The sequence below is a fragment of the Haliaeetus leucocephalus genome, unplaced genomic scaffold, assembly GCF_000737465.1.
Source record: "Haliaeetus leucocephalus isolate CR32 unplaced genomic scaffold, Haliaeetus_leucocephalus-4.0 Scaffold184, whole genome shotgun sequence".
In the NCBI taxonomy this organism is placed as follows: domain Eukaryota; kingdom Metazoa; phylum Chordata; class Aves; order Accipitriformes; family Accipitridae; genus Haliaeetus; species Haliaeetus leucocephalus.
The window spans coordinates 8,530,378-8,556,694 of record NW_010972620.1 but is presented as its reverse complement, the minus strand read 5'-3'; the positions used below and the strand labels follow the sequence as shown (position 1 = coordinate 8,556,694).

General features: G+C 48.0%; 1 protein-coding gene across 2 annotated transcripts; it reads right to left on the bottom strand.

Moving 5' to 3' along the window:
• Positions 1 to 1,585: 1,585 nt before the first annotated feature.
• On the bottom strand, positions 1,586 to 22,208 carry ITPRIP (inositol 1,4,5-trisphosphate receptor interacting protein). Of its 2 annotated transcripts, XM_010564776.1 has the most exons (3): positions 22,050 to 22,208; positions 21,834 to 21,940; positions 1,586 to 7,355 (listed from the first exon to the last, which is right to left on the bottom strand). In XM_010564776.1, the coding sequence occupies exon 3, from the start codon at positions 7,340 to 7,342 to the stop codon at positions 5,693 to 5,695; it is 1,650 nt and encodes a 549-aa protein (XP_010563078.1). In that variant the 5' UTR covers positions 7,343 to 7,355; positions 21,834 to 21,940; positions 22,050 to 22,208; the 3' UTR covers positions 1,586 to 5,692. The 2 variants fall into 2 exon arrangements, with proteins under 2 accessions (XP_010563078.1, XP_010563079.1); XM_010564777.1 differs by lacking the exons at positions 21,834 to 21,940; positions 22,050 to 22,208 and adding an exon at positions 13,787 to 13,826.
• Positions 22,209 to 26,317: the final 4,109 nt, after the last annotated feature.

Genomic DNA, 26,317 nt, shown 5'->3' with positions numbered 1-26,317 from the left:
AAGCCTGGAAATAAGGAAAACACAAGAATTTGAATCTCTGAAGAAAGAATCCAGGTCAAAGCCTAGAGGAAGACTGTTCTACTACTAGAAGAGGAGGCCAAAACGAATCTCTAGTGACTGGGGTTGGCCTCTATCTGTCTCTACATCTGCCTACTCTATGGCATGGCACGGACCAAAAATCTGCTAATTGCCCTTCTGAAAAAGGATTTTATATTGATGTTACCCCTTCTGTTACATGGCAACACAGAAGCAGTAAAAAATGCTCCAGGAAGTCAACAGCTCAATGGAGAAAATGATGCTGAGCTTGTCAGACTGAGGTTTAAAGCATGGTGAGTTTATTTTGGGGGTTATATTTATTTATTTTAAATAGCAAAGTTGCACTAAAACAACCAAGGCTGCTGATGATCCTGGGCCACAGGACTCACAAGCTCCATTTACTGCAGTGTGTGGTTGACCCTGGGAAACTGTAACCCCTGGCTAGGTAGACTTGTGCTGCCACTCTTAAGCCAGCTGCTTCTCAGACCCGTTCAATGCTGATTCAGCCCCAGTGATCACTGGAAGGCACTTATTAATTAAAGGTGTGTAGAGCATTCCGTGGGGCTGGAAGACATGTTGCCAAGGAAACAGTGGTGGGTTTATTATATGAATTCCTAACTAGCTTTGGATTTCCTTCCAGAGTCAGAGCACATTAGAATATTAATAAGGAGGTACCAGTCCCTTAAACCAGGGAAAGCGGTTAAGCAGGAGGCTAAGTGGTGGTGGATGGTTGCTGGAAGTTGGCTGCAGATACCTGTAAAATGAGCAGGTAATGATGATTCTTCTAGCTGAACTGGAAATTCAGGAGATTTTTGGTTCTGTCGATAAGGGCAACATCTATCAGCAATATTTAGGGCTTGCCACAAAAGGGTGGTTTTTGAGCAGAGATATCCAGAATAATTATTTTGAATTCCTGTGGATTCATATTCTCAGGAAGTCTGGAATTCCACTTTATGTTCATGTTGCATCTGACTCTGGAACAATTTCTACAGGCAGTCAGAAATCACAGGGAATCTCGCCGTTGTGCTCACTGTGCTAGCATCGCACTGGACATATCCCCACTCCATCCTTCCACGCTCTCAGAAACATTTTGGGGGGAACTAGAAACAAAACAGACTTCACACTTCTTTAGATTTTGCACAAGACTTCCTTTATTATAAATAAAGCTGAATGAGAAGATCTATACAAATTCAACAGTGTCCTGCTATAAAAGCAGCGGTTTGAGTACAGCATTGTCAATCAAGGAAGACCTTACTTTGGAGAGTTTTGGTGTTATTGCCCATTTCAGCATTGACAAGATAGATTGATCTTCATACTGCAGTTTTACTTCTGAGCTAACATATTACACACACGCCCCCAGTCCTAAAAAAAAGACAAGTAATAAATAAAGCTATTTACTATGTAGGATCCTGTGAGAACTAAGCCCTCAATGACCAGCAGCCAAGCTGTTAGAGGTGGTTAATTCTCATTTCTTCACCACAGAGAAAACATTGCAAAGGCTTTGCATTAAAAATGTTTGGTGAACAAGCACCAAATCCTGCTGCTTGAACACTGGATAAAATTTTGGATCTCTTTGCTGAAATACATCTTTATACGCCCATAAGACCTGTGTACAGAGCAACTCGGAGAGAGAGAAACCATATTCTATGGTTGCCACATACTAAAGAGTGAACTACCAACAGCTCCCCTTAGAAGACATTCGGCACCTGAACAATAATAATCTTAGACCAAGACATTTCCTAAAGGCAAATGGCTCCTGAGGCTATGTAGTAGATCAGTGGCTGCTATCAAGCCATCACTAATCCCATTGCTTTGACAGAGCCTATAATAAAATATTAAAACCACAAGTTGAGGGTGGAGGGAGTGGCTGGAAACTGGCAGAAGGCAATAGGAGTTCATCTGTTTAATTCACCTGGTTAGCAAATAGCAAGAACAGCCCTGAGACACAAGAAAGGGGTCTGGGACAGGCAGTTTACCCTTCCTTAGGATCTCTCAGAGAGATACAGGAATTACCAAAGAGATGTTGTGTGTTTGTTACTCATGTGTCATACGCTGTTTGGTTTCAAAAGAATGTTATTCACTTTAAGCCACAAACGCCCACTTCCATCCCCACCCTTTAAAGCTGCTTCCTATGAATGCCCAGCCAGACTTCAATCAAGGCAGAACTAAACATGGGCAGCCCTAAAACGTCTTAGGACATTTTTACTGGCTGACAGCTCATGGAGCTGAACTGTCTTATAAACCTTTTTTATGAAATGTGAGTGTGGCCTTTTATTGATAGGGCTAGTACTTGGTGGGAAAAGATTTAATACAGGAGAGACAAGGCAGTCCAAGGAATGTGCTTCACATCATGGCCTCCTTGTACCACTGCAGAGGTCTGATCCAGAGAAATGCTGTGTACCCACATCTTCTCAGATGGGACATGTATATATACTGCTATACGGCTTACAAAGAAGATCTCTGCCCTGAGGCTTACTGGAGCACAGCTTATAATCACAGAGCACTTCTCCCCCTGGATAGGTATGAGTGGGCTCCCTCACAGCCTAAATGCACAGAACAGACCTCTTAAAAGGTGCTCAGGGCAAAATGAGCATATTGCATGTAGGAAAATTAAGCCAAGCAATTTGCTTTCAGGGGAAGCAAATCCATAAATTCCTTGGTTCAGCTCCAGCTTGGGTTCAGCTAAACCCCATGGGAACACTTCAGGGTCAGTTTGGGCTTAAGAGAGAACAGGCACACAAATACAGAAAATGAAGAACAAAAGATTCAATCTACTTATCAGTTTAGGTTCCCTTTGAGTCTGAGCAGCAGTGCTCGGAGCTGTGTAAAGATGAGTTTAGGCATGTTTACAAGCCTGTAGGACTGGTGTTACAAAGCTCTGTTCTGCCATTTTAACAGGGGAGTTACCTTATTCTGTTCAACAGCCTTTTCTTCTCATCCTCCCCCTGCTCAACTTTATATAAAAGTTATTTTTCAACCCTGAATGTCATTTCCTGAGAGACCTGGGTCACAAAATTGTTTCTGTTCTTTCGACGGGCTAAATTTAGACTCCTGACAGGAAGTGGCAGAGAAATTTTTATTTCTCGCTGGCTAGGCAGGGAACACATTTAGAAGATCTGACCACAACTGCTTCAGCATGACCTGCCTGCCAGCAGCCCATGCAAAGCTGGATCTACTACAGGCACTGTGCAGTAAACCTGGGCAGGCAAAAATGTCAAATTGCTTGGGTTTGCAAACAACTTACACAGCTTCCAATGTAGCCTCCAGGCTCCAGTATTCACCCGCTTTCCCTGTACCTCTGCTTGTCACTACCTGCTCGCCATGTTCTCCGAGATTGCTCCTGGCCTCTTTCTTACTGGGGAAGGCTTGCTTGGTTGTGCTAATGAAAGCCAGGGGCTTACAGCAGTCCTTGGCGTTAGCAATTAGTCCTGCCCTGTTGCTCTGCCAGCCCTGGCAGTCTCCCAGGCACGCATCGCCAAGGGTGCTGAAGCAAGCACTGATGATCCATGACTCTTTCCTACTGGCACTACCCACCAGCCTCTTTTCTCCCTTTTTGCTTCCTACCCCTTACTTTCTGCTGAGAAATATTTCTTAACCACCCTATAGCTGTGATGATAAAAGCCAAGGGGAGCAGCAATTTGAGCAGAGTTCCCTGTCCCCACTTGCACTTTCTTATAAACCAGGTGTGAAAACTGGAGTTACAGCTTTCTCTGCCTTTGTGCATGAAATGTCCCTCACTGGTGGAGGGACAGACAAGAGCAGACATGAAGGAGGTGGTGAAATGGTTTTTACTAGGAAAAGGCAGAGGACACGTCTATGGAAAGTTTGCTTATCAACAGGCTGGATAATAAGCCTCACGCTATATGCTGTCCCTAGTAGTGATACAGGATTAAATCTTTGCTCTGATGCATGTGATTGATAGAGAGGACTGATAAAAAGATACCTGTGGAGTCATGGTAATATCATCCCTGATGGCTCTCACCACCCAGAACCACCACCCTCTTGTAAACAGGTTTCAGAGAAGCCCTAGTGTAAAACATTGCAGGAAAGCCTAGTGTAAGAAAATGGTAGGAAATGCCCCTTACCACTGGAGGCCAGGCCTCTGGGACCAGCACAAGGCAGATCTGCACTGAGGCCCTGGCTTGGATCCTGTACAAAGCACACGAAGGCGAGTGAGGAGCTACTGAGCCCTCTCCTCCAGCAAGGCCACCTCAGCAGGGCTGGGCAGCCCACTGGCTCAGCGCTAACGTGCTGCTTCCTGAGGGAGTTCAGGCACCTCCATTTCTGCATTGGGGTTTTTAGCACATGGCTCAAGATTCTCCCCTGGCTTAAAAGCCTGCAGAAGCTGTCATTTCCCCATTGCACTCCCGGCTCAGCAAATTACAGTCTACTAGCAGCAGCTCCTCAGACTCTCATCAGAGCAGCAGTCTTTAAAAGGACTGAGGACACCCTGCATGGAGGCAAACAGGTAGCTTTTGCCTGGGTATGGGAGCAGAAGGGATGGGACACAGACCACAAGGCAGCTGCAGAGACAGTGTTGCCAAGCTCTGCTACGTGTGCACCTCTTCCATACCCTCCTCCTAACTCAGAGCCATCCTGCTGGTCTTGGCCTCATTAAAACCACACTCTCATTTGGAGGGTGATTGTTCCCTCCTGCTACCAGACTGCTGAGATTGGCTTCATTACAGGATAATTTTAGAGAACTGCTTCTTTTATTAAAGCAAAGCCTGTAGCAGTCCTTTCTCTCTTGGCTGTTCTCAGCCTTGCTGCCCTGAGGTAAGGAAAACAAACAAATAAGCCAAAATGCCAGAACCCAATAATGGTTCCTCTCCTTTATCTAAGGTAAAAAAAAAGGTTTCTATCCATTTATCCATGGAAAATGGCCAGGAATATAACCTGCTAGCCATGTTACCATGAAGAAAATGGAAGACTCTAATGAAATGGTCTGAAGACACAGACCCTGCTGCCTGCTCTGCTACATCCTCCCCAGGGAGAAGAAATGTGCAGGGGTATTTTTTGAAGGACAGGACAAGCCATTTAAACTACTGCTGCAAGTCCTATCAAGAAGGCTTTTTTTTATAACTACAGTTCCCTTTTGATTAAAGAGCTGTGGTTGATTTAAGGATCAACATCCAGTCCATATCTTGTGCATGACCCTTCTCCCCACATCAGCACTGAGTCTTATGTTGTGCTTCCCATCAGTCGCAGAGCTCCTGCTGTCTGCAAGCAGACAGGCTCCTGCAATCCCAAGATCCTGTCTCTGATTCCTCCACCCTTTTCTTATCTCCCCCTTCCAAAGGAAATTAAGTATTTGGCCACCACCACTGTTTGCATTGCAGGCATTTGAATAAATTAGTCGTATTTGTTGCTCACCACCACTGTAGCATGACTGAGGCACAATAGAAAAATATATTCTTAGCTGCATAAAACCCAGCCAGCACACCAGTGGAGCAGAAACTTACTTTTATACCACTTGTTCCAGTTTCTCCCTATCCTCCCCCCATCCCCTCTCCCTTACTGCAGAAACCATGGCCCAGGACTGGTTCAGCTGCAGACAATAAGCTGTACTGGCAAAGTCAGTTGTCTCCAGGAGGCTTCAGAAAGCTGCACTCTGGACTTGTGCTTAGAGGAACAAGTGTCTTCCTGCTGGCTTTGGTTAAAGGGATTCCTTATGGATCCCATTGGTGTGTGCAAGGGGAATGTGCACTGTGTACTCATTTATCAGTGCAGACATGTTCCTGAGCATCTCGTGGAATGTGTCCACTGTCTTCCTGTAAACATCCCTGTGTAGCACAAAGGGACGAAAAAGGTTGAGAGGCTCAGCCCTCTGGAATATGATGGGGAAGCCCAGCTCTGCTGGTACCTTCCTATTGCCAATGAAGAAGTGGTAGAGTTTCTTCTCATGCAAACATTTCTCCAGGAATTTCAGCATGTCCTGTAGACGGGCCTCCAACTTCTCTGGGGCCCAGTCCTGACTGGGACGTGCCTGCAGAAGATGCAGCATTACTGTCTTCAGGTGGTAGTTGGTAAGCCCGCTTGGACCTGTGAGGCTGCATTGCTTCCCATGAAGGAAGGAGAGGATCTGAAGGCAGCTGACATGGCAGGCATTAGCAGGCAGCATTTTGGAGACCAGCTGGATGAACCTCCTCTCATACACTGCGAAGGTGAGAAACCAGTGAGTGCTGGAGGGGAGGTCTGCTGCCAGGCCACTCCGAGGGAAATGAGAGATGAAGTAAACATCGGAGTTCTCGTACTGCACCACAGGGGTGAGGTTGAAGGCAATCGATTTCCCTGACCTAAATTTTATCTTCAGGGCTCCTGGGGAGTCCAGGAGGCTGAAGGAGAGGTCGAATTCATACTTGTGGGAGATTCTGTTCCAGGCCTTGGTGACTGCAATCTGGAACCACTTCATGACTTGATCAGCATCCAGATATTGAGTATTTTTGAAGCACAGGAGGTCTTCCATCTCACTGCTGGGCCTGGTAGTATTGGCTTGGCTGTGGAGGAGGCACAGCATATCTTCCCCTAGTTTAGTCTTGTCACAGATGCAACCCGTCACATCCTCATCTGCCCTACATACCTTGATAGTGCCATAACCTTGTTCATCTGGGGGAAAAGAGTCACCAGAGCACCAGGTCTGGGACCGAAAACAGTATGGCTCTGGGGGCGCAAAAGGCACTATCAGATCACAGACAAAAGGTTTACGCACTCTCCAGTTCTCATACATGCTCCCCACACCCATGCAGTCCTCCACTTCCATGTCAGCGTCCCGGTTACAAACACTCCTCAAGGCTTCCAACAGGTCATCTGCAAAGCCTTCCACCATCTCCCGCATCCTGGCCATGTCTCCGGTGGTACCCAGGATGCGCTTCTCATAGAAGCTGGCCAAGACGGCCTTGTCAGGGAAGGCCACACCTTTAAACACTTTCCCCAGGACAGCCATGTCATCCTCTTCCCCTCCTGTGTCCTGCCAAATCCCTTCCTGGAAATCCTGCCTCCAGAGCTCGATCAGCAGGAAGATGACCATGGAAAGGGCAGTCCACATATCCCATCGGACCTTTTCCTCTTTGCTTTCCTCCACCACCTCTGCAGCCTTTTCCAGAGTCTTCTGCGTGGCTTCCTGGTGTGCAATTTCCTGCTCCAAGCGCAACTTCTCCAGCCGAAGGCTCTCCTCCCGCTCCTTCATCTTTCGGATGATTTCTTCCGTGTTCTCGGGGACAGTGCCATTCTCTTTAGGGAAGAGGAGCGGGTGGTTGACAATAGCTGTAATCACCACTAGGCATACCCGGAAGATTCCCACAGGCATGGCAGTTTCTTCCCTGGAAAAGAAAGAAAGGCAGAATGACCCACAATTCAGAGTATATTCCCTCAAGGAGAAAAATGAAAGTAAGTCCCTGCTTGAATAAAAGCTTTGGTATACTTTCTAGCCCTGAAAAGAGTCTAGAAGCTCCTAAGTGCATCAACCGAGTTTCCCTTTATCAGCAGATGGTGAGGGTGAAAGTCTCCTCTTATCAAATTAACGTCGAAGAACAGAACTGTGAAGACACTTGCTACCATCAATGCCCTGTGACGCTGTTGGGGCACTGTGGGAGGGCATGTCCTTCCTCTCTCCTTTAAAGTTCCCTGGAACTGAATGGAAAAGAAGCAGGCAGGACCTCCCCAGGTGTAAAAAAGCAGGACGGGAGATGAGCGCTGCTTTCCCTCAACATAAGGCTAATGTTGGAGACGTGGCCATGGCATAGGCAGGGCTGTCCTGACCACCTTCCACATAAAGTGTGTCTGGGGACCCACACAGCCAGCTTAGATCAGGGCAATATTCACTGCCAGTGCTAGTATGTGCACCTGGGTGGGAACAAGCCTGCACAGTTTTGTGCTTCTACACAGGCACTACAGGCAAAGCTCTTCCTGCCTTTCAGCTCCATCAGGATCAGGCTGTGGTAAATCCTCCCAGCCCCCAGGATGCCTCATGACTGTGGTCCCCGGAAAAAGGGTAGAGCCACAAAGACTGCTAAACCAGAAAGGGTTTCCTTCACCCCAGTGTTTTTAAAAGCATCGGGGTGTTTATTTTTGGTGCTTACTTCACTGTTAATCTGTGGAAGGCATTAGTAAACACCATGGCTTTGATCTGAGCCATCTCCCCCAAGCACCCCCTTCACAGCTGTGCTTGCAGCCAGCTCGCCCCTATCTGAAGTGACCCCAGCGTGGCTGAGAGACTCCCCGGGTCTCGGTGTCGCGGCGCTTGCCACAGGCAGCTGTGTCCCAGCAGCAGTTCCGTGTGCCACCCCTTGCACAGGCCCTTGGCACGACTGAGACTGCTATGGTGTTTTGTGTGGTTACTGGCTCTGCTGCTCAGACCTCACACTTAATAAAGCTTTCCATGCCATGGGGCTCATGATGAAAGAATTTAATTCCCAGCTTTCCGGAACGCAGTCTCATTGCTGGGGCATCCGCCTGGCCCTGACGAGGCCTCCCAGAGGTCTGGGCCAGAGGGTGCTCAGGCTAAAGCCTGGGCTGTTTCCTCCCAGGTGGCATTTCTGTTTCTGGAGGCCCAGCATCGCTGTCAAGATCCCAAGCGCCTGCTCAGGGCAGGACAATCTGAGGTTGTCACCCACTGCTGAGACGTGGCAAGCTCACCAGTCCCACTTTCTAGCAACATCACCCCACAGTCCTAGCACAGGGAGATCAGAAGGACAAGATGACAAGGAGGGGTATTTCTTCTTCCAGCTGGGACATTTTAACGCAGCCCCTTTAATGCCTCAAAAGTGTGTTTGAGACAGAAGGGTTTCTGTTTCAGAATAAAGTCTATCCATAAAATACCTAATCAGTCAGACCAGAAATAGGAATTTCATTCTTAACAAACCAATTCATCCTGCTGTGGGAATGAGGCTGTTTCACAGAGCCAAGAGGTGGTGGGGTACCATGTGTGCTGAGGGTTGTAATTCCTTCCCCCTGCAATAGCTCCCTCCTGGCCTGAACCCAGCATGTTTTGGTGCCACAGCAACCCTGCTGCCCAAGCGTCTAGGCAAGGGGGAGAACATCTCTGGCAATTTCATTTATGCCTCCACAGGGCATGCAATAAAGATAGATTCATCCCAGTGGGCCTTGTTACCATTACTGCACAACAAACTGCTGGCTTTCGATTGCGGGAACCTAGATTTCCTCAATGTGAGCGCTTACTCTACATGGGAACTGTATCCTTCAGCATGCAATTATCTTTGCTTACAAGAGGGCTGGGACTGGAATAACAAGAGAAGGGAACAGGATTGAGATGCATTGTCCAAGCAGCAAGAAAATTCACACGGTGCTCAGGATAACGCTATGTGCCCCTCCCTGTGTAACATTTACTAACTACCCTTTTTTTAGATCCCATGTACATGCATAGATGAATGCCCTTACGCAGACATTGCTCTGGAGATGGTCTGCAGGCCTTTCTTGTCCTTTTTACATTTATATTAACTCTAATTCATCAGGCAATGAATTAAGCTGAATTAATGCCCAAAGCTGGGTGTTCCAGTTATTCTGTGAGCTCCATGCCTGGCCACATTTTAAAAACAAACTGGGGTCGCCCTGCGTTGCAAAGGGCTTGCTTTATCAGTTTGCCGGGGCAGGGCAGGAAGTGCTGGCGAGTTCCTTTCCTTAGTGCTATGCTCTTGCAGACCACATGTGCTTTCCAAGCTTAAAAATAACATGGCCAGGGGCCAGGTGCCTCCTCTTGGAGTCTTGACCAGGATGACATTGCTGCTCTCCCCTGCTAGACCTCTGTTCCTGCAGATGAAATGTTTTACTGTTACCAGATTACTTCTTAGATGCATAAGGCTGAAAGAAGTCAGCTTCCTTAAGATCTTCTCGTGCCCTTCAAGACTCTCCTGTGCCCAGCTGCCCATGGGCACACCACTTCCAGAGGCTACCTGCCTCAAAGCTCTGCTAGCAGAAGGGGTTAGGCCAGACATCCCCAAGTCCACCACTGGCCGGCTCTGCTGAATTCATTCTGGGTCACACTGACAATCTAGGCTACCCCAGCTGATTTTGCAGGAGTGGCTTAGGAAGCATGCACACAACCTCTTCCCCCAGCAAACTGTACAGGCATCAACCTCTGGAAGACAGTCAGGATGAAAACTGGAAGTGACATAATTTCAGGTCACATGAATTTGCAAGAGGTATGTCTGGGTTTGGCCTGAACAGAGGAAGTTCTCCTGCTCAAAACTGCCCTTTTGCTACTGTTGCTATTCACACCAGAAAATGAAGCCAAACATTAACCTCAGTTAAGGCTTAAGGTTAACAACGCTCAGTGACCACGGTCAGTGGAGTCTGGCCTTGACAGCAGCAAGGCTGGTATGGGCAGAGTGTTCCCACATCTCATCAGACGCAGCTTTCCTGGCTAATATGGAAAGACTAAATAATACAGGTGAAACCAGTAGCACTTGCCTGCTAGGGCAGTCCAGCCTTCGTCATAACAAAGGCCGCTCTTTTCCTTCACTTTTAACTTCAGCCCAAGCAATTTAAGTCTGATAAAAATATTTATGCCTGCTCCGGCTGAGACAGCTTTTGTGTGGGGAAGAGGGAGAGAGTCCTAATGTTTCCAAGCTGGAGACTAAGGAACAGAAACATCGTTTCATCTACGCATCAAATTTAGCAACATTTCAAGTATTGGGGTAGAAAAAAAAGTATTCATGAGTTTTTAAACAGCAAGTTCCCAAAGCAATCTTCAACCTTTTCCAAATTTCTGGCCCTGCCAGTTTTTTCCCATTCAAAGCATAGACAACGTCCAGACTTGGTAATAGGCTTACATCTCTTGCGGCAGTCCCAGGGCTCCAAAGACCCCCTGAGGGAAGGTCCGCGGTCCTCGCCGCATCGCAGGCAGGCCACCTCCGCGAGCAGCCGAGCCTGCCCTCGCCCTGTTCCCCGGGCCAGGGCATCCCCTGAGCGAGGGAGCAGAGACCCCACCTCTTGTGCTCCCGTGGGCACAAAGCAGGGAAAGGAGCAGCGAGACAGAGGAAAGCTGCTCAGGGAGGGCAGGAGGGCTGGGGGCAAGCAGGTATGGGGAGCCCCACCGCCTTGATGCAACGGTCTGTCTCTGCTCGCTGCCCAGCATGTGATGCCGCTTGTTCAAACCTGCTTCTGGCACCAGGATTAGTTTCCTTCTGGGCTTTTCTGTGGCACTCACTGCTTCAGTGACTGGGTGCTTCAGTGATTTTAAGGTTAATGACCGCTCTGAACAACCCTGGGAAGTGAGGGGGCAGGCATCATCCTACTCTCCAGCTGGGGAGCGAGGGCTCAGAGAGATAAAAGCAGCTGATCACTCCGCTGCCAATTAGAAACAACGATCAGCTGCATCCTGCAGTACTTGGTATGTTCAAAGGCTTCACCAACAGCACCTGCAGCTCTCCACCCTCAGCTCCCAGGCAAGTTAGGCCTCATCCTTTCAAGCCTGAAGCAGCCTCCCTGGCTGGAGGATCCCAATCAGCCCCACAGCAGGTCCTGGATGATGCGGGGACCCCCAAGAGGGGAAGGGCAAAGATGACACTGCTATCATGCAGTTCAGGTTGGTGCCATGAAGCACACGCAGAAGGAGGCCAGCTTTCACACTAGCTGATATGAAAGCTCTTCGCTGCACAATTCAGTAATGTTTGGTTCACCCACTCACCTGGAGCATGGTTACAGGTAGTGTGTTGCAAGGAAAGGGAAGCAGCACATGAAGCTCACAGGCACGTAAAGCCTTCACACAGCCAGGCGGTGGCTAGCCTGAGGTCAAGTGATGGCTGGAGAGCATCCTCTGCATGGGCACTTTGAGATCTGGCTGAAATCCTCTCGTATGCACGTCATAAAAAACAAGGGGTGAGTATGACCAGGGAGGCTTGCCCCAAAACTGCCACTGGAAAAGACTCTTCTCCTTTGCCACATTTGGGCAGCACCAGCCACGCCAAAGGCTGGCGAGGAAATGGGCTGGAGCTCTGAAAATGGTCCCTCAGGTGAGACCTGACTTGCCAGCCGTGCTCAGCCCCTTGGCACTGGTGCAAAGGCAGAGTTGCAGCTTCTCACCAGCACAAATGCAGCCCCCTAAGCTGAAAAAGTGGTGCCGAACTCTGCAAACCAGCACTTGCTGTGCCTGCATCTCTGCAGTAGCTATCTGCATCACCTGTGCTACCCGGGTCCCTGCACAAGTAGCCTTGAAGGAAAATCACCTTCAGAGACTACTGCAAGACAATATAAAAATAGCCATCGTACTGTTTCCTGACTGCAGTCAGCCCTGAAAATGAATAGTGCTTGCAGTACACACTAGTGCAAGCAGATTTGCTTAGTGGTGTTTTATGTGGCATGGGGGCAGAGCTCGGCTCTACCTTCAGCTTCTATCTTGAAGACCTCCTCCTCACCTGGGAGCATCACAGAGCTCATCTGGTGTTCCTGTGGGCCAACTTGGGACAGCCACTGCTCTGTGGCAGAGTGTGCTCTACCCCTTCCCACCAGCCACCCTGCCATAGGGGATTTCCCTGCATGAGCAGCAAAGTCCTTCGTAGAGACGATGATGCTTAAAGCCATAACAACATCCTGTCCCTTCCAGCTAAAATGTGCTCAACTTCTGAAGTCCCCAAGTCTTCCTCACACCCTCTTCCACAGCAGCTTCAGACCCCCTTGCCTCCTGCTCAGTCTGGCAAAGGAAAAGAAAGAGATTTAAATGGCAGCTTGCAACTTGCCTCTGTAGGCTGCTCATGTGCTCTGAGCCCAGATAACCTTCCATCTTTGAAGACACAGGAGAATATTTCCCTTTCATTAACAGTCTCTTTCTTTCCTCAGGAGTTCCTCATACAGCTACATTTTTTCCACCTTTTTATTCCCTTAAATTTTGAATCATGGGAAGCAAAACACACTCTGGCTGGTGTTCAGCAATAAAGCAGATAGGAGTGAGCTGAAGCTTTGATTCTTAAATTAGAAAAACCCAAGTCAAGCCACTGAATGCAGTTCAGTAGTGCACTGGAATATGCCAAGACATCATTTACGACACACTTGATTGCTTCCTGCGATTTGGCTGACACAAAAGGCAGTGAATAGGTGGCTGCCACATTGTGTTTTGCTTTGGTAGGCTGCAAGAAAAGAGGCAATTCGAAGAGATGATAGAAACTATAGCTGGTTGGGAGCTTTTTTCATTGAAAGCTGCCAAGTTTTGAAACCAGAACTTTCATGGGAACAAATACAACTTCTGAGACTCTTTTTGGGAAGGTCCTTGAGGTCTGGAAAGGACTCTACTGCATGTTTTGACTGGAGAGATTAATAGCCCAAAAGAGCCACTAACCTGCACTTGGGACTTTCTTACTGGGAAGATGTGACTCTCAAGCCCAGGGGTTTCAGGCCCAGCCCAGCTATAGTCCCTCACGGCTGAGCTTCTGGGAGCTTCACAACTCCTCCCCTTGCTGTAACAGAAAACAAACTGCCTTTTGGCCTTTGAGTGTACAGTCTGAAAATGCTTCTGCTGCATTTATGAAGACCTAGTCAAGACAAAAAGTTTGCTGAAAGCCCTTGGTGATGCACTGTGCCCTTTTCCAATTTGCAATACTGTTGCCACCTCTGCAGGTATTCAGAGGTATGCCCGGCTGCAGCAGAAAGAAATGACGTTTCCTCTTACTGGGGACTACAAGCTCTGAATTGTAAGAAACAGGCACAGTGAAAGAGAAATGGGAATTGCAGAGATGCATGTCAGTATTATTGTTCCTGCCAAAAACTTGGAAAGATGCACTTTATTTAGTCAATCCCATACCATGCTGCTGTTTTTCCACCATCTCCCCATCAACATTTACAGGGCAGTCGAAAGGCCTTTGCTGGCTCAGGACAGATGGTGAGGGCAGTTTTCCGTCCAGCTGCTACATGTAAAGCTCAGGAATAGACACACAGGCTGAATGGGTGTTCACGGAAAAAGACGAAGGTACCACTAGAGAGAGCAATACCCTGGTGAAGATATCAGACTGGTCTCTGCCATTAGTTGCTGGGGATTTATTGTTCAAATTTTGCCTCTTTTGCACTGAGAAGAATGAGAAAATTTTCAGGTTTTAATTTTACATGCACATATTTAAAATACAGAGCACATGTCTATGCCCTTATAGTCTGATCACTTACTTGGGATGACAGAAACTTCTGTTGAAGGCTCTCCTCTAAATTCAGGAGGGAGTGACAGTAACCTAAGTTTTGGTCTCCTTCCGAGCCCCTGAGGTTGCTGCCCTCATCACTTGGCTGCTTTAGGTCAATGCTCTGCTCTCCAGGTTTGACCACAGCCTTCACAGGACTTGAGGAATTGGTTTTGGCAGGACTTCACTCAAACCTGTCTTGTTTTTGAGACCATTTTTACTGAAGCAGCATTTTCTGGGGTGGGCAGGGGAAGAGTCCCATTTTGGTGAGGAATTTCAGACCAGAAGCAAGTGAGGTTTCCTCCCAGGTCAGCACCACATTTGTTGGGGCCTGTGCGTTATCCAGCACCCCGGTATGACGGACGCTGCCAGCTAAGCCAGCTCCTAGGAGACATCATACTAAAGTACTGCATCTCAAAACAAGTTTCCATGTTCACCTGAGTCAGCAAGGTGGGGCTGTGGCATCAGGTGGGGCTGGTGAGGTGCTGGACCCTCGGGAGGGCTGGAGGGCCCTCATAGCCAAGGCAAACACTCAGAGCCCACGTACTGAAACACACCCCGGGGTGACTAAAGGTTTATTGCACCAGTCTACCCTTCCCACCCCACTGCATATGCATTGGCACATGACCCTGCCTAGCTTTCACCTGGCACAGGCAGCAAGAGCCCAGATGCTCAGATGAGGATCCTCAGGATTTCTACCCTCCAGGTCAAAGACCCCACTGCTGCAGTGAGAACATGTCCCCAGACCCATACAGAGCCAAGAAGACCCCACACCTCCTGCTCCACCATCAGCTGTGACAGCACCCAGCACAGCCCACCCAGAGATCATGCAGCATGGGGCAGACAGGAGAGGTTCCTGCTCTCCCATCTCTTGAGCACACAGTCAGCTGCAGCACACACAGCCCAGCCAGGAAAATTAGGAGACACAAAATGCAATACAGAGCCTGAGCGGCACCAACTTGTGCTGTTCTCTCACCCCTATGAATTAAGCTTGCGTGCAGGTTGTTGGTGTGATGAGCTGCTGGCTGGGACAGAACAGCACCAGCCACAGCAGCTATAACTCATGCTCTGACATGTCTTTCTGAGCATTAAATTAGTGCTACAAAGTACCAAATTCCAGTTGCCAGCACAGTCGCAGTTGGCTCAGCACAGACTGGTGGGATTGGGCTCTGGAAAGGACCAAATGCACCAACGCATGAGGTACAGAGGCCTGGATGTTGAGACTGGTACCACAACCATGTTTAAAACCAGAACAAGCCAGCTGGCATGCTCAGGACTACAAAAGACAGGTATGGCAGAGCAACTGCCTTCCAAAACACGCCTGGAAGCCCCACCCCAGATCAGCTGCTTGGCCACAGGACAGCAGTTGGATAAGGCCACTTGCCTGATAACTATTGTTTTGCCGTTGGATTGAGAACGCGTTAGCCTTTCGTAACATCCATGGACATCCTGTCCCGGGCCTGCTGCAGTGCCAACGGGGTCAGTCGCGCAGCCCGAGTCGGACATCCTGCCCGACAGGTCTGCTGTGGACTTTCGGAAGCAATATTTTCCTCCCAGGGTCACCAGATCAGGTATTTCCAAGGAAATGCTGATGCTCATCCTGTGTACAGGACTAGGTAGCCCTCCCTTCCCACGGACAGGCAAATTTGGAGTGCATAAGCATGTGAGCGGCACTGACATTGCTCTGGAGACAGATGCTACCGGGCAGCCCCAAGTCCAAGCGAGGAGTGATTTTGCCAGCATCTCTCCAAGCAGAGGAGTGCTTGACTTGCCCTGGGAAGGACAGGGAGCCTCTCTCATGTCTTCCAGTCATTCACTACCTTTGCCATCAGGAAGCTTTTTCTGATGCTTCATTAACTCTCCCTTGCTGCAGTTTGAACCCCTAACTTTCCAGTAACCACTGTGGGTAAAAGTAGGACAGATTGTTTCTATTCTCCTTGCAGTAGCACTCAAGATGTTGAGAGGTCCTCCCCTCCTGCCTCAGTTTTCGCTGCACACGGATGCATTTGTAAGACGTTGCCATAAAATCCCATGGCCCCTCTTCCCCCAAAGCCTAGACGGTACAAAGATTTTTTTTTTTTTTTTGGCTCAGAAGGAGTTATTTGCCTTCTGGGGCTCTTTTCCAAAACCCAAAGATTTTCAGTTTTATCAGCAAGTGCGGGATTTATCTGGTTGTTTCCAAGTTACTATTTTTCAGTGCATACAGGCATCACGCCACTAACCAAAACATGATTCTGGCCTCCTCTTCTTGCCCCAGAAGCCAGCAGCCACCAAAGATGGCTGCAATAACTATTAAATAAATGCAGAACCATGTCATGCCCCCAAAGCACTCACTGTTTACTCACTGTAAGGCTGGACCCAAGAGGGGATGCCCATGGAGACCAGAAGATAAAGCTAACAGTGTGAGGAGCGTGTTACTCAGCATCCTGCCTGTTGTCTGCATGTGTTTTTTTGCTTTTTGACTGTACAAGCCAGCTCAGCTCTTGTCAGCAAGCAGCGCGTGGGCAGTCTGTGCAGTGCCTCAGGTTCCCCCTGCTACAGCCGAGAAGGGGTTTTACAAATTGGAACATAGTGCTGCCTGCAAGGGAGGCAGGAGGGGAAAGGTAGGAAGTGTGCATGTGGGTCCCACCCACGTACTGAGCTGTTGTGGTAGGATCCCAGCCAGGAACAGCTTGGCTTTTTTAGGCCAAATAATTTTTGTCTGCTAATTGTAAGGAAAACAATTGGAGTAGACCTAACTTTTGTGTGTGGTGTTTTTTTGAGGTTGGTTTTTTTTTTTAGAAGGAAAAAAGACACACACCCCAAGGGGGGAAAAAAAAAAAAAAAGGTTGGTTTACCAACCTCACCAGCTCCCTCCCCCTCAAACCCAATGTGATGGGAGCCCAGGCAATAGCTGGTTGTTCCCTTGCATAATCTTTCATCAGCACAGATGGACACAAACCCCCTGCTGCTTTACCAAAAGCCTGACAGAGTCAACCACAATGTATGGAGCAATATCACTGCACACACGCTCTCTGGCCTCTAGCTGGTGCTCATGCTGGGACCCACTCTGGCTGTCACCCTCTCAGCCACACAACCTCCCCTTGCACATGCAGGCAGCCATGGCTCATTGATCCAATCTAGCAGTCACCCCAGGGAAAGGTGGTGAGAATACAAAACGGGTTCAATTGCCAAGATGGTTGTTTAAATCTGCCCTCCTTTTCCCCACTTAATTCTCAACAAGGTGGAGAAAAATCACACCAGTGTTGTTAAATCAGGCAGTGGTTACTCTGACTCTCCTCATCCTAAGGTAAGCATATGCCCTACATTGCTACGCATCCAACTTAACTGTATATCGTACATCCATTGAAATGAATGCTTTGGTACTAAAAGGTTTGGTGGAAACATTAGTAGAAAGTTGATTTCCCAGCAGGGATACACCACTCCAGCACATTTAAGAAGAGCACATGTGGATATTGGCACAGCTCAGACGTGACTCGTAGAATGATTATGTTTTACATGTGAAACTATGAAGTCCCGTTTCAGTCATGTAACAATGAGCACTTATACATTACAGACAGTAGAAAGCACAGTAGTTGCCAGACACTTCCACACTGAGACGCTGAACAAAAACACAGCAAAAAGAAATTGTCATTGCAGGCTGGTAATTTGGTTGATCTGAGATCTTCTACTCCATCACAGTCTTGACTTAGTGACAAAGTCACACTCCTATGTCAGGACATGTTTTGACCCAAGTATCTGCTTAAACAGGACTCAAAAACACTGGATGGGATTGGAAGTTTGTGTGATATTGGACTATTGTTTTGCTAACTAGTTACAGCTGTTTGTATTCGAACAGTTGGGGAGGAACAGTATTTAAAAGCTGTCTATTGTAGCCAAAATGTCACCACAGAAATGAAAAGCAATGCTTTATCCCATTGCCTGAAATCCCAGCTCTTTTATAAAACACAATATAGGTCTTTAAATAAAGTAAAAAAAACAACCAACAACAACAAAAAAAAAGACTGTGAAAGCCCCTGCAGGGATGGGTAGAGGGTGTGGAAGGAGGAGAGAGCAAGAAAGAGCACTTTTACTGCAACGCCCCGTTCATTTCCTTGACTCTCACTAGGATGACTCTCTGATCTAAGCAGAGGCACTCCACATTGCATGCCAGCATCTGCAGGAAGAATCAGGCCCTCTTACTTCATTACCTGGTGGCTCTAGAAAAGAACAGGAGAAACACCACAAATGCTTTGGGAAGCAGTAAGCCCAGTCTTGGCTCGCTAGTCATAAACCTAAAAACTGCCAAGAGACACGCATGCATACAAATATGTTGGCTGCAAAGTACTGCTGGCTAACCCTGCTTTTCAAAATGAGTTTGAATAAATAAAAATCAGAAGAAAAAAGCAAGAAAACAAACTGCCCACTTCCGTACAATATTTCCATGAAGCTCATCCTTTCAGCACCCGTGGCCACCAACTCAGGCATTTTCACCTGAGGGAGCAATTCAGAGACCAGCCTATTGTCACATGCACCCATATTTAATAATTTTCATGTGCTCTTTTAGTCAGTCCCCTCTGCTTACCAACAAAAGAAAACATCTTTAAGGTCTTTCTTTCCCTGAAGAGTTTGTAAACTGAATGCTGGGAGGAAAAACTCTGAAAAGAGTCAATGGGATAAGAGCAATGTAACATGCACTGCTGTAGCAAAAATACCAAACACACATGTTAAGGCTGTGAAGCCACGTGGTTTTCATTTGGGATGTGTGGGGTGAACACATACGCTTGCTTCCTTTATAACATAAAGCACAACAAAGGAAATCTTTGTTTGAAAGCCAAGGGACAGCCTCTCCACACACTTAAAGTCTAAGTTACAACGTAATGGGAGCTCTGAGTCATAGCTGTGGGGCCCCTGCTCATAGACACAAAAATCCCCTCTCCTGCAGCAGGCAAGGAGCTTAGCTTAGCAATGAGCAAAGACAGCTTCCAGCTCCGCATGGGAGACTGAAAGTGCCCAGGACTAGCAGCAAATACAAGGCTGAGCTGAGAGCACGTGTTGTGGATGACTTATGATGCAAACACGTTCCTTTCAGTGGACATTTCTTCCTGTAACTCCTTCAGAGCTTGAGATCATAACCCTGCACTCGTTCCAAGAGCATGAAACAGCTATGGCTCGACAGGGAGGTGGGATGGACATCAGCCAAGCACCTTCAGACTGTCTTTTGACTTTAGCTGCAGAAGACCATGGCCATGATCCTTAGACTGTGCATCACCAGCTCGCTAGGTAGGACCGCAGTAGAGCTCTATGTCCTTAAGTCACTTAGCATGCCAGATAATTTTTGTCACTGTGTTACAGTAGTGGAGGGTCAGCTGATGGATTCCAACTACCCAAAATACAGACACCTATCTCATTCTTGCCCCTACTAGCCTGGGAGAAAAAGATAAAGGTCTTCTTCAATTATCACAAACATGTTGCAATCTTCAGTGCAGAAGTGGCTGTGCTGCAGAAAATCCAAGTGTTTTCTCTCACATTTCCAACAGTCCCAAGGTATTTGGTTGCTAAATCTCCAGAGAGCTTTAGAAATCAAACTTCATCTGAAACCAGTGGTAGTCAGGTACCTGAACATCCAGGAGGAAATAGCTTAGGATTTAAGCATTTTGGGTGCAGATACACACACAAGCCCCTCTGGGAAGCACTATACTGTGAACATCAAATGTCACAGTTTAAGCTTGAGAACATCTCCTTAGCTCCATCTCTGGTATGTATTAACATTCGACAAGAGATTAAAAAATAGTGAAAAAAGAGATCTGAAAACGCAATAGAGTCTCTCCCCTCTGCCTACACGCATGGCCTACACTGCGCCTGGATGGTTTCTGGCAAGTCTTTGTCTACTTTGCTCTGAAAAGCTTCCAGCAAATCTCCATCTCTGCCTCCCAAGGCAGTCTAGACTACTGCTTAACTACCTCTACCTGTAGGAAAGTCTCCTTATCACTGCATGTGCTTTCTCCAAAGCAAGCTGTAAGCCCTGCTGGGATTCTGGCACATACAGGCAGTATCTTGTCTTAGGGAGCTACTTCCCTCCCTGCAGGCAGCATGGGAACAGTTTGCTCCCACTCCACATCAGGTGCTCCCTGAGCATCACCAAATCCTCTGCAATTTGGAAGAACTGAAAGCAAAGCACTCTGAAGCTGGTTTTCATTGTTTTCATTTGAGTTTGACCACAAACTCTATCTTTTCAAGTGATGGCACCCACCATCCCTTGAGACAACCCAGAGGAAGATGCAGTTGGTTACACAGGTGGCTCAGCTGATGCCTTATAGTAATATCTCTTTTCTGTTCAGGCGCAAGAACCTTCTCTACGTGCTCTTCCCCCTGGTTTCGAAAGTGAAGGAACAGTACGTTTTCCTTTGTCAGGCAACTGAAATAACCATATGAATCGGAGACTGTGCCTAACACGGTTTAAATTCTGGAACAGTTGGCCTCAATGGTCCTCACCCTTGCCAACATCATGCTTGGTTTTTCCAAGCCACATGCAGGGCAGTGGGGTGGATCAGATGCTTTCCCTGTAAATGGTGAAAAAGCATCTCTGCCTTGAGGCGAATATCACTGATATAAATAATGTGCTAGATCAGCCAGAAAAACCTGCCTCTGGAAGAGGGATAATAATGAAAGACAGTGGGGGGAAAGTAAAAAGAGAGCGAGCTTCATTTACAGACAGGAGGATGGCAATGGGCCAGCTCTCACAGCTTTGATCCAGGCTGGCCGGAGGAACATGCCAGGAAATGTGAGCTGAGCTTTGCTAGAGCAGAGCAGCCGTTTGAACTGACTGGGATGGGAAGAAGGGGACAGACACCACCCAACACAGACGCAGATCCAGAATAAAGGGAAAAATAAATAAATAAACCACGTGGAGTACATGAAGTAACAAGTACTCAGAGCTGTAGCAGGACACTGTGGCTGCCAGGACTGCTGCTCTGGCAGCTCCCTCTGCCATCAGCTCCAGTTCATCCCTTCCCACCACTGCTACCCGCAGAGCCTCCTGTCACACGCTCACAGAGCAGCACTGCCAGATGCCTGGGTTTCACCCAGCAGTTCTGCTTTCAGCGGGTTTTTCAGGGGTTTTCACAGAAACTTGAAAACTACACATTGCTGGCTTGTAAAAGCCACTACTTCCCTTCAATCCAGCTGCATCTGCTGTCACTCCTGATCATCAGGAGGTTGTCCAGGTACTTCCAGACCTTCGTTCTCTCTCTAACACCTGGAAGAGGTGGGATCTAGTGCCTTCCCAGTCTGGGTAAGGTATCTCTGGCAAGTTCTCCTGCAGAGCAACAAATGCAGCAGTGCTGCTGTCAGCAAAACTTGGACCGCTTGGTTCCCTTCTGCCATCATCCTCTGACTAGATCCCAACTGTACCACGCAGTCAGACAAAAGCAATTTTATGCTGAATGCCAAAAGAGAGAGGCTTTTAACACTGATCATCTAAACTGAATCCATTTCCAAATTAAACCTTCACAATATTGCTACTTTTGCTCTGCAAGTGCTGTCTGACCCTCGCTGCTGGGATTGTTTACTAAAATATGAGCCACACCACCTTCCTTCTGGCATTTCTGATGTAAGGCTCAAGGTCTCCGAATGAGAGCCCATCAAGAAACTTTTTCAAATCACATCAAATCTGGAAGGAAGAATGACCCCCGGAGCACTTACCTGCTACACGACTTTGCAGGTGCTCTTTAAACTTCACATTACTACTATCACCGCGATGCCGAGAAGACTATATTCAGTCACCCGCAACTGAAGCACAGCCAGGAAGTCTGCAAAACACAAAGAGAATGAATGAGGAAGTTCAGGCAGAAGATAGGTATGTAATACAGTTATCTAAATTAGGGATTGATTAAAAGAGAGATTAACTCACCCCCTTACCTAATAAAATGATCATAAAAGCTCAAGAGACCAGAAATAATCAGCTTTGAAGTGATCAGGGATGAGTTAAAATGCTGCTTCTCCTGTGGGAAAGCGTGCAAATCACACAGCAGGTCCGTCAGCTTTGCAGACATACCAGCAAGCGAGGAGCTCCCTTCTCTGACTCCATCCTCACCCACCAGCCCTCTCCTTTTAAAATGGATTAGGGTCAAATTAGCAGCTGTGTAAGTGCAAGGGCTGGGACAGTTTTGTCTGGGATTGGTTTGTCTCAGAAAAGGCATCTAGCTGCTGTAAGCAGCTTGCGAGGTAGAAATACTTGCTCGGGGAGCTGGGTTTAGTGAGCTAATGTGAGAAACAGAAAACACAGGAGAAGCGGCAGGAAGTAAGTCTAAGAGCATACAGGAAGATGTGAAACACAGAACCGCAAAAGATAAACTACCATATTTTAGGAGAGAGAAGTTAAGAAATTTTAGATGAAACAGCAAACAAAGTCCTCCAACCAGAAGGAGGAGAGGATGGGCCCAACAAGCTGGTTGCAGGCTGACAAGGGAGACGTTAGCCAGCTGCACACCAGTGGGCTGGGGAACAGGAATCCACCATGCTCATTACCAGCCACGATCGCCACTTCAAACCCTCCGACCGTCTTGATCCAAAGCCTGATGAAATCATGAATAGCGTGGGCTGAGCTGGGCTTTGGAGCTGGATCCTTTAAGTGCTCAGTATTAGCTTGACGCGTCCTTGCTCTCCTGAACCCCTTCACTTTGGCAGCCGTTGGGGAGGGGACGGCTCAACCCTCCCTCCTCCCACGTACCTGCTCAGACCAGACCATGTGTACAGTTTCACTTCTCCACTTCAGTCTTCAACTGTGAGGCCAGACTGGGTAAATGGGCTCTGCCCTGACCTCCCAGCGCCTCACAGGCTGCAGGGCTGCTTGTGCCTCTGCTCAACCACAGCCGTGACACTACCAGTAGCAGCACAGACTGCCAAGCACAGGAGCAAGAACACCCCAATCCCAAAAGGGCTGGATCTGTGCTGTACCATCCCAGTGGATGTTTGTTAGCCCCCAGGGCATGCAATGCCTCGTCTCATGGTGGCTCAAGGCCAGTTAGGTACAGCAGGTGCTTCTGCTTGGATGAAAGGAGCTATGAAGTGCTGTACAGGAACTGCTGCTACAGGACTTACATGCTCTCACTTGTTAAAATAATTTTTAAATCTCAAAAGAGAGAGTTAAGTCAGGGTCTCCCTCTACTATATGTGTATAGATGTTGGAGAGACCTTGACTGAACCTCAGAGGATGGTCTAAGGTCACAAGAAGAAGGTCCCTCTCAGCAGTGGGTGCATCTGCGCTGCATCCTCACATGCTAGCACAAACCTCCTCTTGCTCCCTTGGAGGCAGTCCGAGCAACACAGAACAGTGTTTGTTGTGGGTCAGCCCTACATGAGAGCCACTTCTTCACGCCAGAAATCAAATCCACCCCTGAAGCTCAGCAGCTAGTCTGGCCTTTAGGTCATGGCAGTAAAACCTGTTTGTTTTGCTGAACTGCTGGTCAAGGTTGGCTCGGCCAATTTTGCATGGCTCAGACGTGCGTGGAAATCAAAACAAGCTAAAAAAAAAAAAAAAAAAAAGCCCTGTTGCAGCTGCACCCCTGGGCCACCTCTCCATCCCTCAAGCTGCTTGAAGCTTGGCTACCTGCCTCCCTTTCTCTTGCCCACACTGAGGGGTGAACAGGCAGAAGGTTTTGCTTATACAACTGAGCCCACATGCCTGCAAAACCTGGAATTCATGGTCAGGCACATGACAATGCCACCCAGCGCACACCCTGGCCACGTTCCCTCCTTCCCTCCAGCCTGAAAACCAGAGTCTCTACCTCTTTCCACCACCCAGCAATTACATGTGCTGATGGAAAGTATGCTGCCTGGCAGCAAACTTGCTTTTTCCCCCCAGTATAAGTGGATTATCATAACACTTGGGAGGGAAAGAGCTGGCTCATCCAACAGCCCAATTTAAAGGGGATCTGAGGGAACAAGCCAGGAGCTTTTTTTCAGCTCCCTTCTCCATTGCACCATTGCTATGGACAGCAATTGCAATTCTGCAGAGCAGAGTATGCAGGATGGGACAGCACAGGACAGCAGGGAGAGTCCTGCAGACTCTTCATGGAGTTCATAGACTTTGTCAGTGCTCCCCAGAACAACTGCTTCTTAATGCTCACCTTGTTGACAGAGGCTGAATTTAGCTTAAATTTTGCCAGGACAGTTGTTTTAGAGGGGATGCAAATGTATCAGGAGAAAACAATACAACTAGAAAAATAAACCACCCCTTTTGCTGTGTACCCATTGCACTGGGGGAACTAATTTAAGCTATCAGGAAAAAAAAAAAAAATATTTGCAGGCAAGCTCCAAGACACTGAAACAACAGTCAGCAGTTGGACAGTCACAACAGCCACCCTAAAATTGTCCTTTTGAAAGCCATACAGTTTTTGCTTAAAAACAGACTCAGAAATTAGTTAGATCAGCTCATGAAACACCAGTGTTAGGTTTCTACAGGTCAGATTCCCTCCCCCTGTTACTCATTGCCACATAAGGAGGATCACAAGCACTGGCATCCCTCTGAGACCACCATGCAGCAGAGGTACACAGGAGCCCTTATTGCCATGGTGAGAACAAACAAAAAACAAAAGGGGTGCAGGACATGCAGCTTTGGTGGCCCTAGTCATCAGACAGCCTGAAATAATCACTCAGGAAAACCAAATCCCCCAGGCCCCAACCAGGGCTATTTAGTTTGACTTGCAGGGAGAGAGAGGGAAAAAAAAAAAAAAAAAAAAAGGCCATTCTTAGTATATCATAATGCTCCAAGCAACAAAAAGAGGAAGACAGTTAGGTGGGGAGGGGCCACTGCCTGAGCTCTTGATAAACAGGTACATCTTTGGTGTGCACAGGTCGCTTCTTCCTTGCAGATTCCACTGGTGCAAACAGAGATCACTGCATTCTACACATCCAAGTAATGCAGAAAAAACCCCCAAACCCAAACCCCATCATCTACCAGCCAGGAGCCAAAAAGCCCTCGGGACTGATCCCGGCACTGACATTGGCACTCTGACCTTTGGCAAATCAATTCACCTCTCTACACATCTGTGGCAATCAGACTTAGTAGGTGCATTTCCCACATCGGAGCAGTGTGAAGCGTCTGTTCTGCTGAAAACAAGGTTGAAGAGAACGCTTTAAGTTTCCCTTCCTAATTTCCATGCTCTGCTTTTCCTCAAGGATTGAAAGAACCCCTTTCACGTATATTAAGGAAAACTGGTTTTAAAAGCAGATGCCTATGAAGGTAGACAGAATCACTTCAGTCAGAGCTGCAGAAGAGCATTACCATCATCACCAAACCGAGCTCAAAAACCTCACAGAACAAGCCATACTACACTACAGCTGCTCTCCTGTCGAAGTGTTGCTTACCTGGCAGCTCACTGCAAACACTCATGCCTGAAGGAGATGCGCTGGGTATGGTTTAGGCCTATAGCACTCATTAAAAACATGTTAATAGTAATGTTTGCTTAGAGATGCTGCTGGTGCTCATCTTGCCTGACCGCATAAGAGACACCAATAGCAACGTGCTGTATTTTCCTCAAGGATTTTAATATGGCAGTCCCAAGAGAATTGCTTCAAGTGGGAGATTGCCAAGCTGAAGATGCAAAGGCCACTAAGGCTCTGGTTCTGTGTGTCAGTTTTACAGCCCATGACGTCCAGTATCCCAGTCCTGACTGTGATTTGAGCTACAAATACCTACTGGCCATCTTCAAAAAGGTGCCCACACGCACGAACAGCAGCTCCACGAAAACCATCGCTGTTTCTCTCTGCAGTCCTTAGAGAGACATACCGTGTCTCGGAAGAAAGGCAAAGAAGTTTTGTAACATGCTAAGCCCAAGCCACGTAATACTGAACACGCAGCAAAGCTCGGTGGTGCATGTACGTGCCGGAGATCATCACTGGCCTAAGGACCCCACGAGCTGTCCTCACCAGCAGAAAGAGGCGGCCGTGGGGTCTCTTTTCAGCGTGACTCGATCCCGCAGAGGCTCCCCACGTGCTCCCCTGAAGGGGGCTGCAGCCAGTCCTCCTGCAGCTGACGGACCCCCGAAAGCAGGCTGCCTTCTGCTCCCTGCCTTCGGCTCCTGCCGGGGCTGCTGGGAGAGGAAAGGCGAAAGATCCGCAGAAACTTTGGTGGGCACGGCAATCTGCCTCGGGGGCCTGACCCGGCACGATGCCCGAATTCCCGC

Excerpts from the sequence above, each read along its gene's own strand:
- ITPRIP (XM_010564776.1), bottom strand. The coding sequence starts at position 7,342 with ATGCCTGTGGGAATCTTCCGGGTATGCCTAGTGGTGATTACAGCTATT.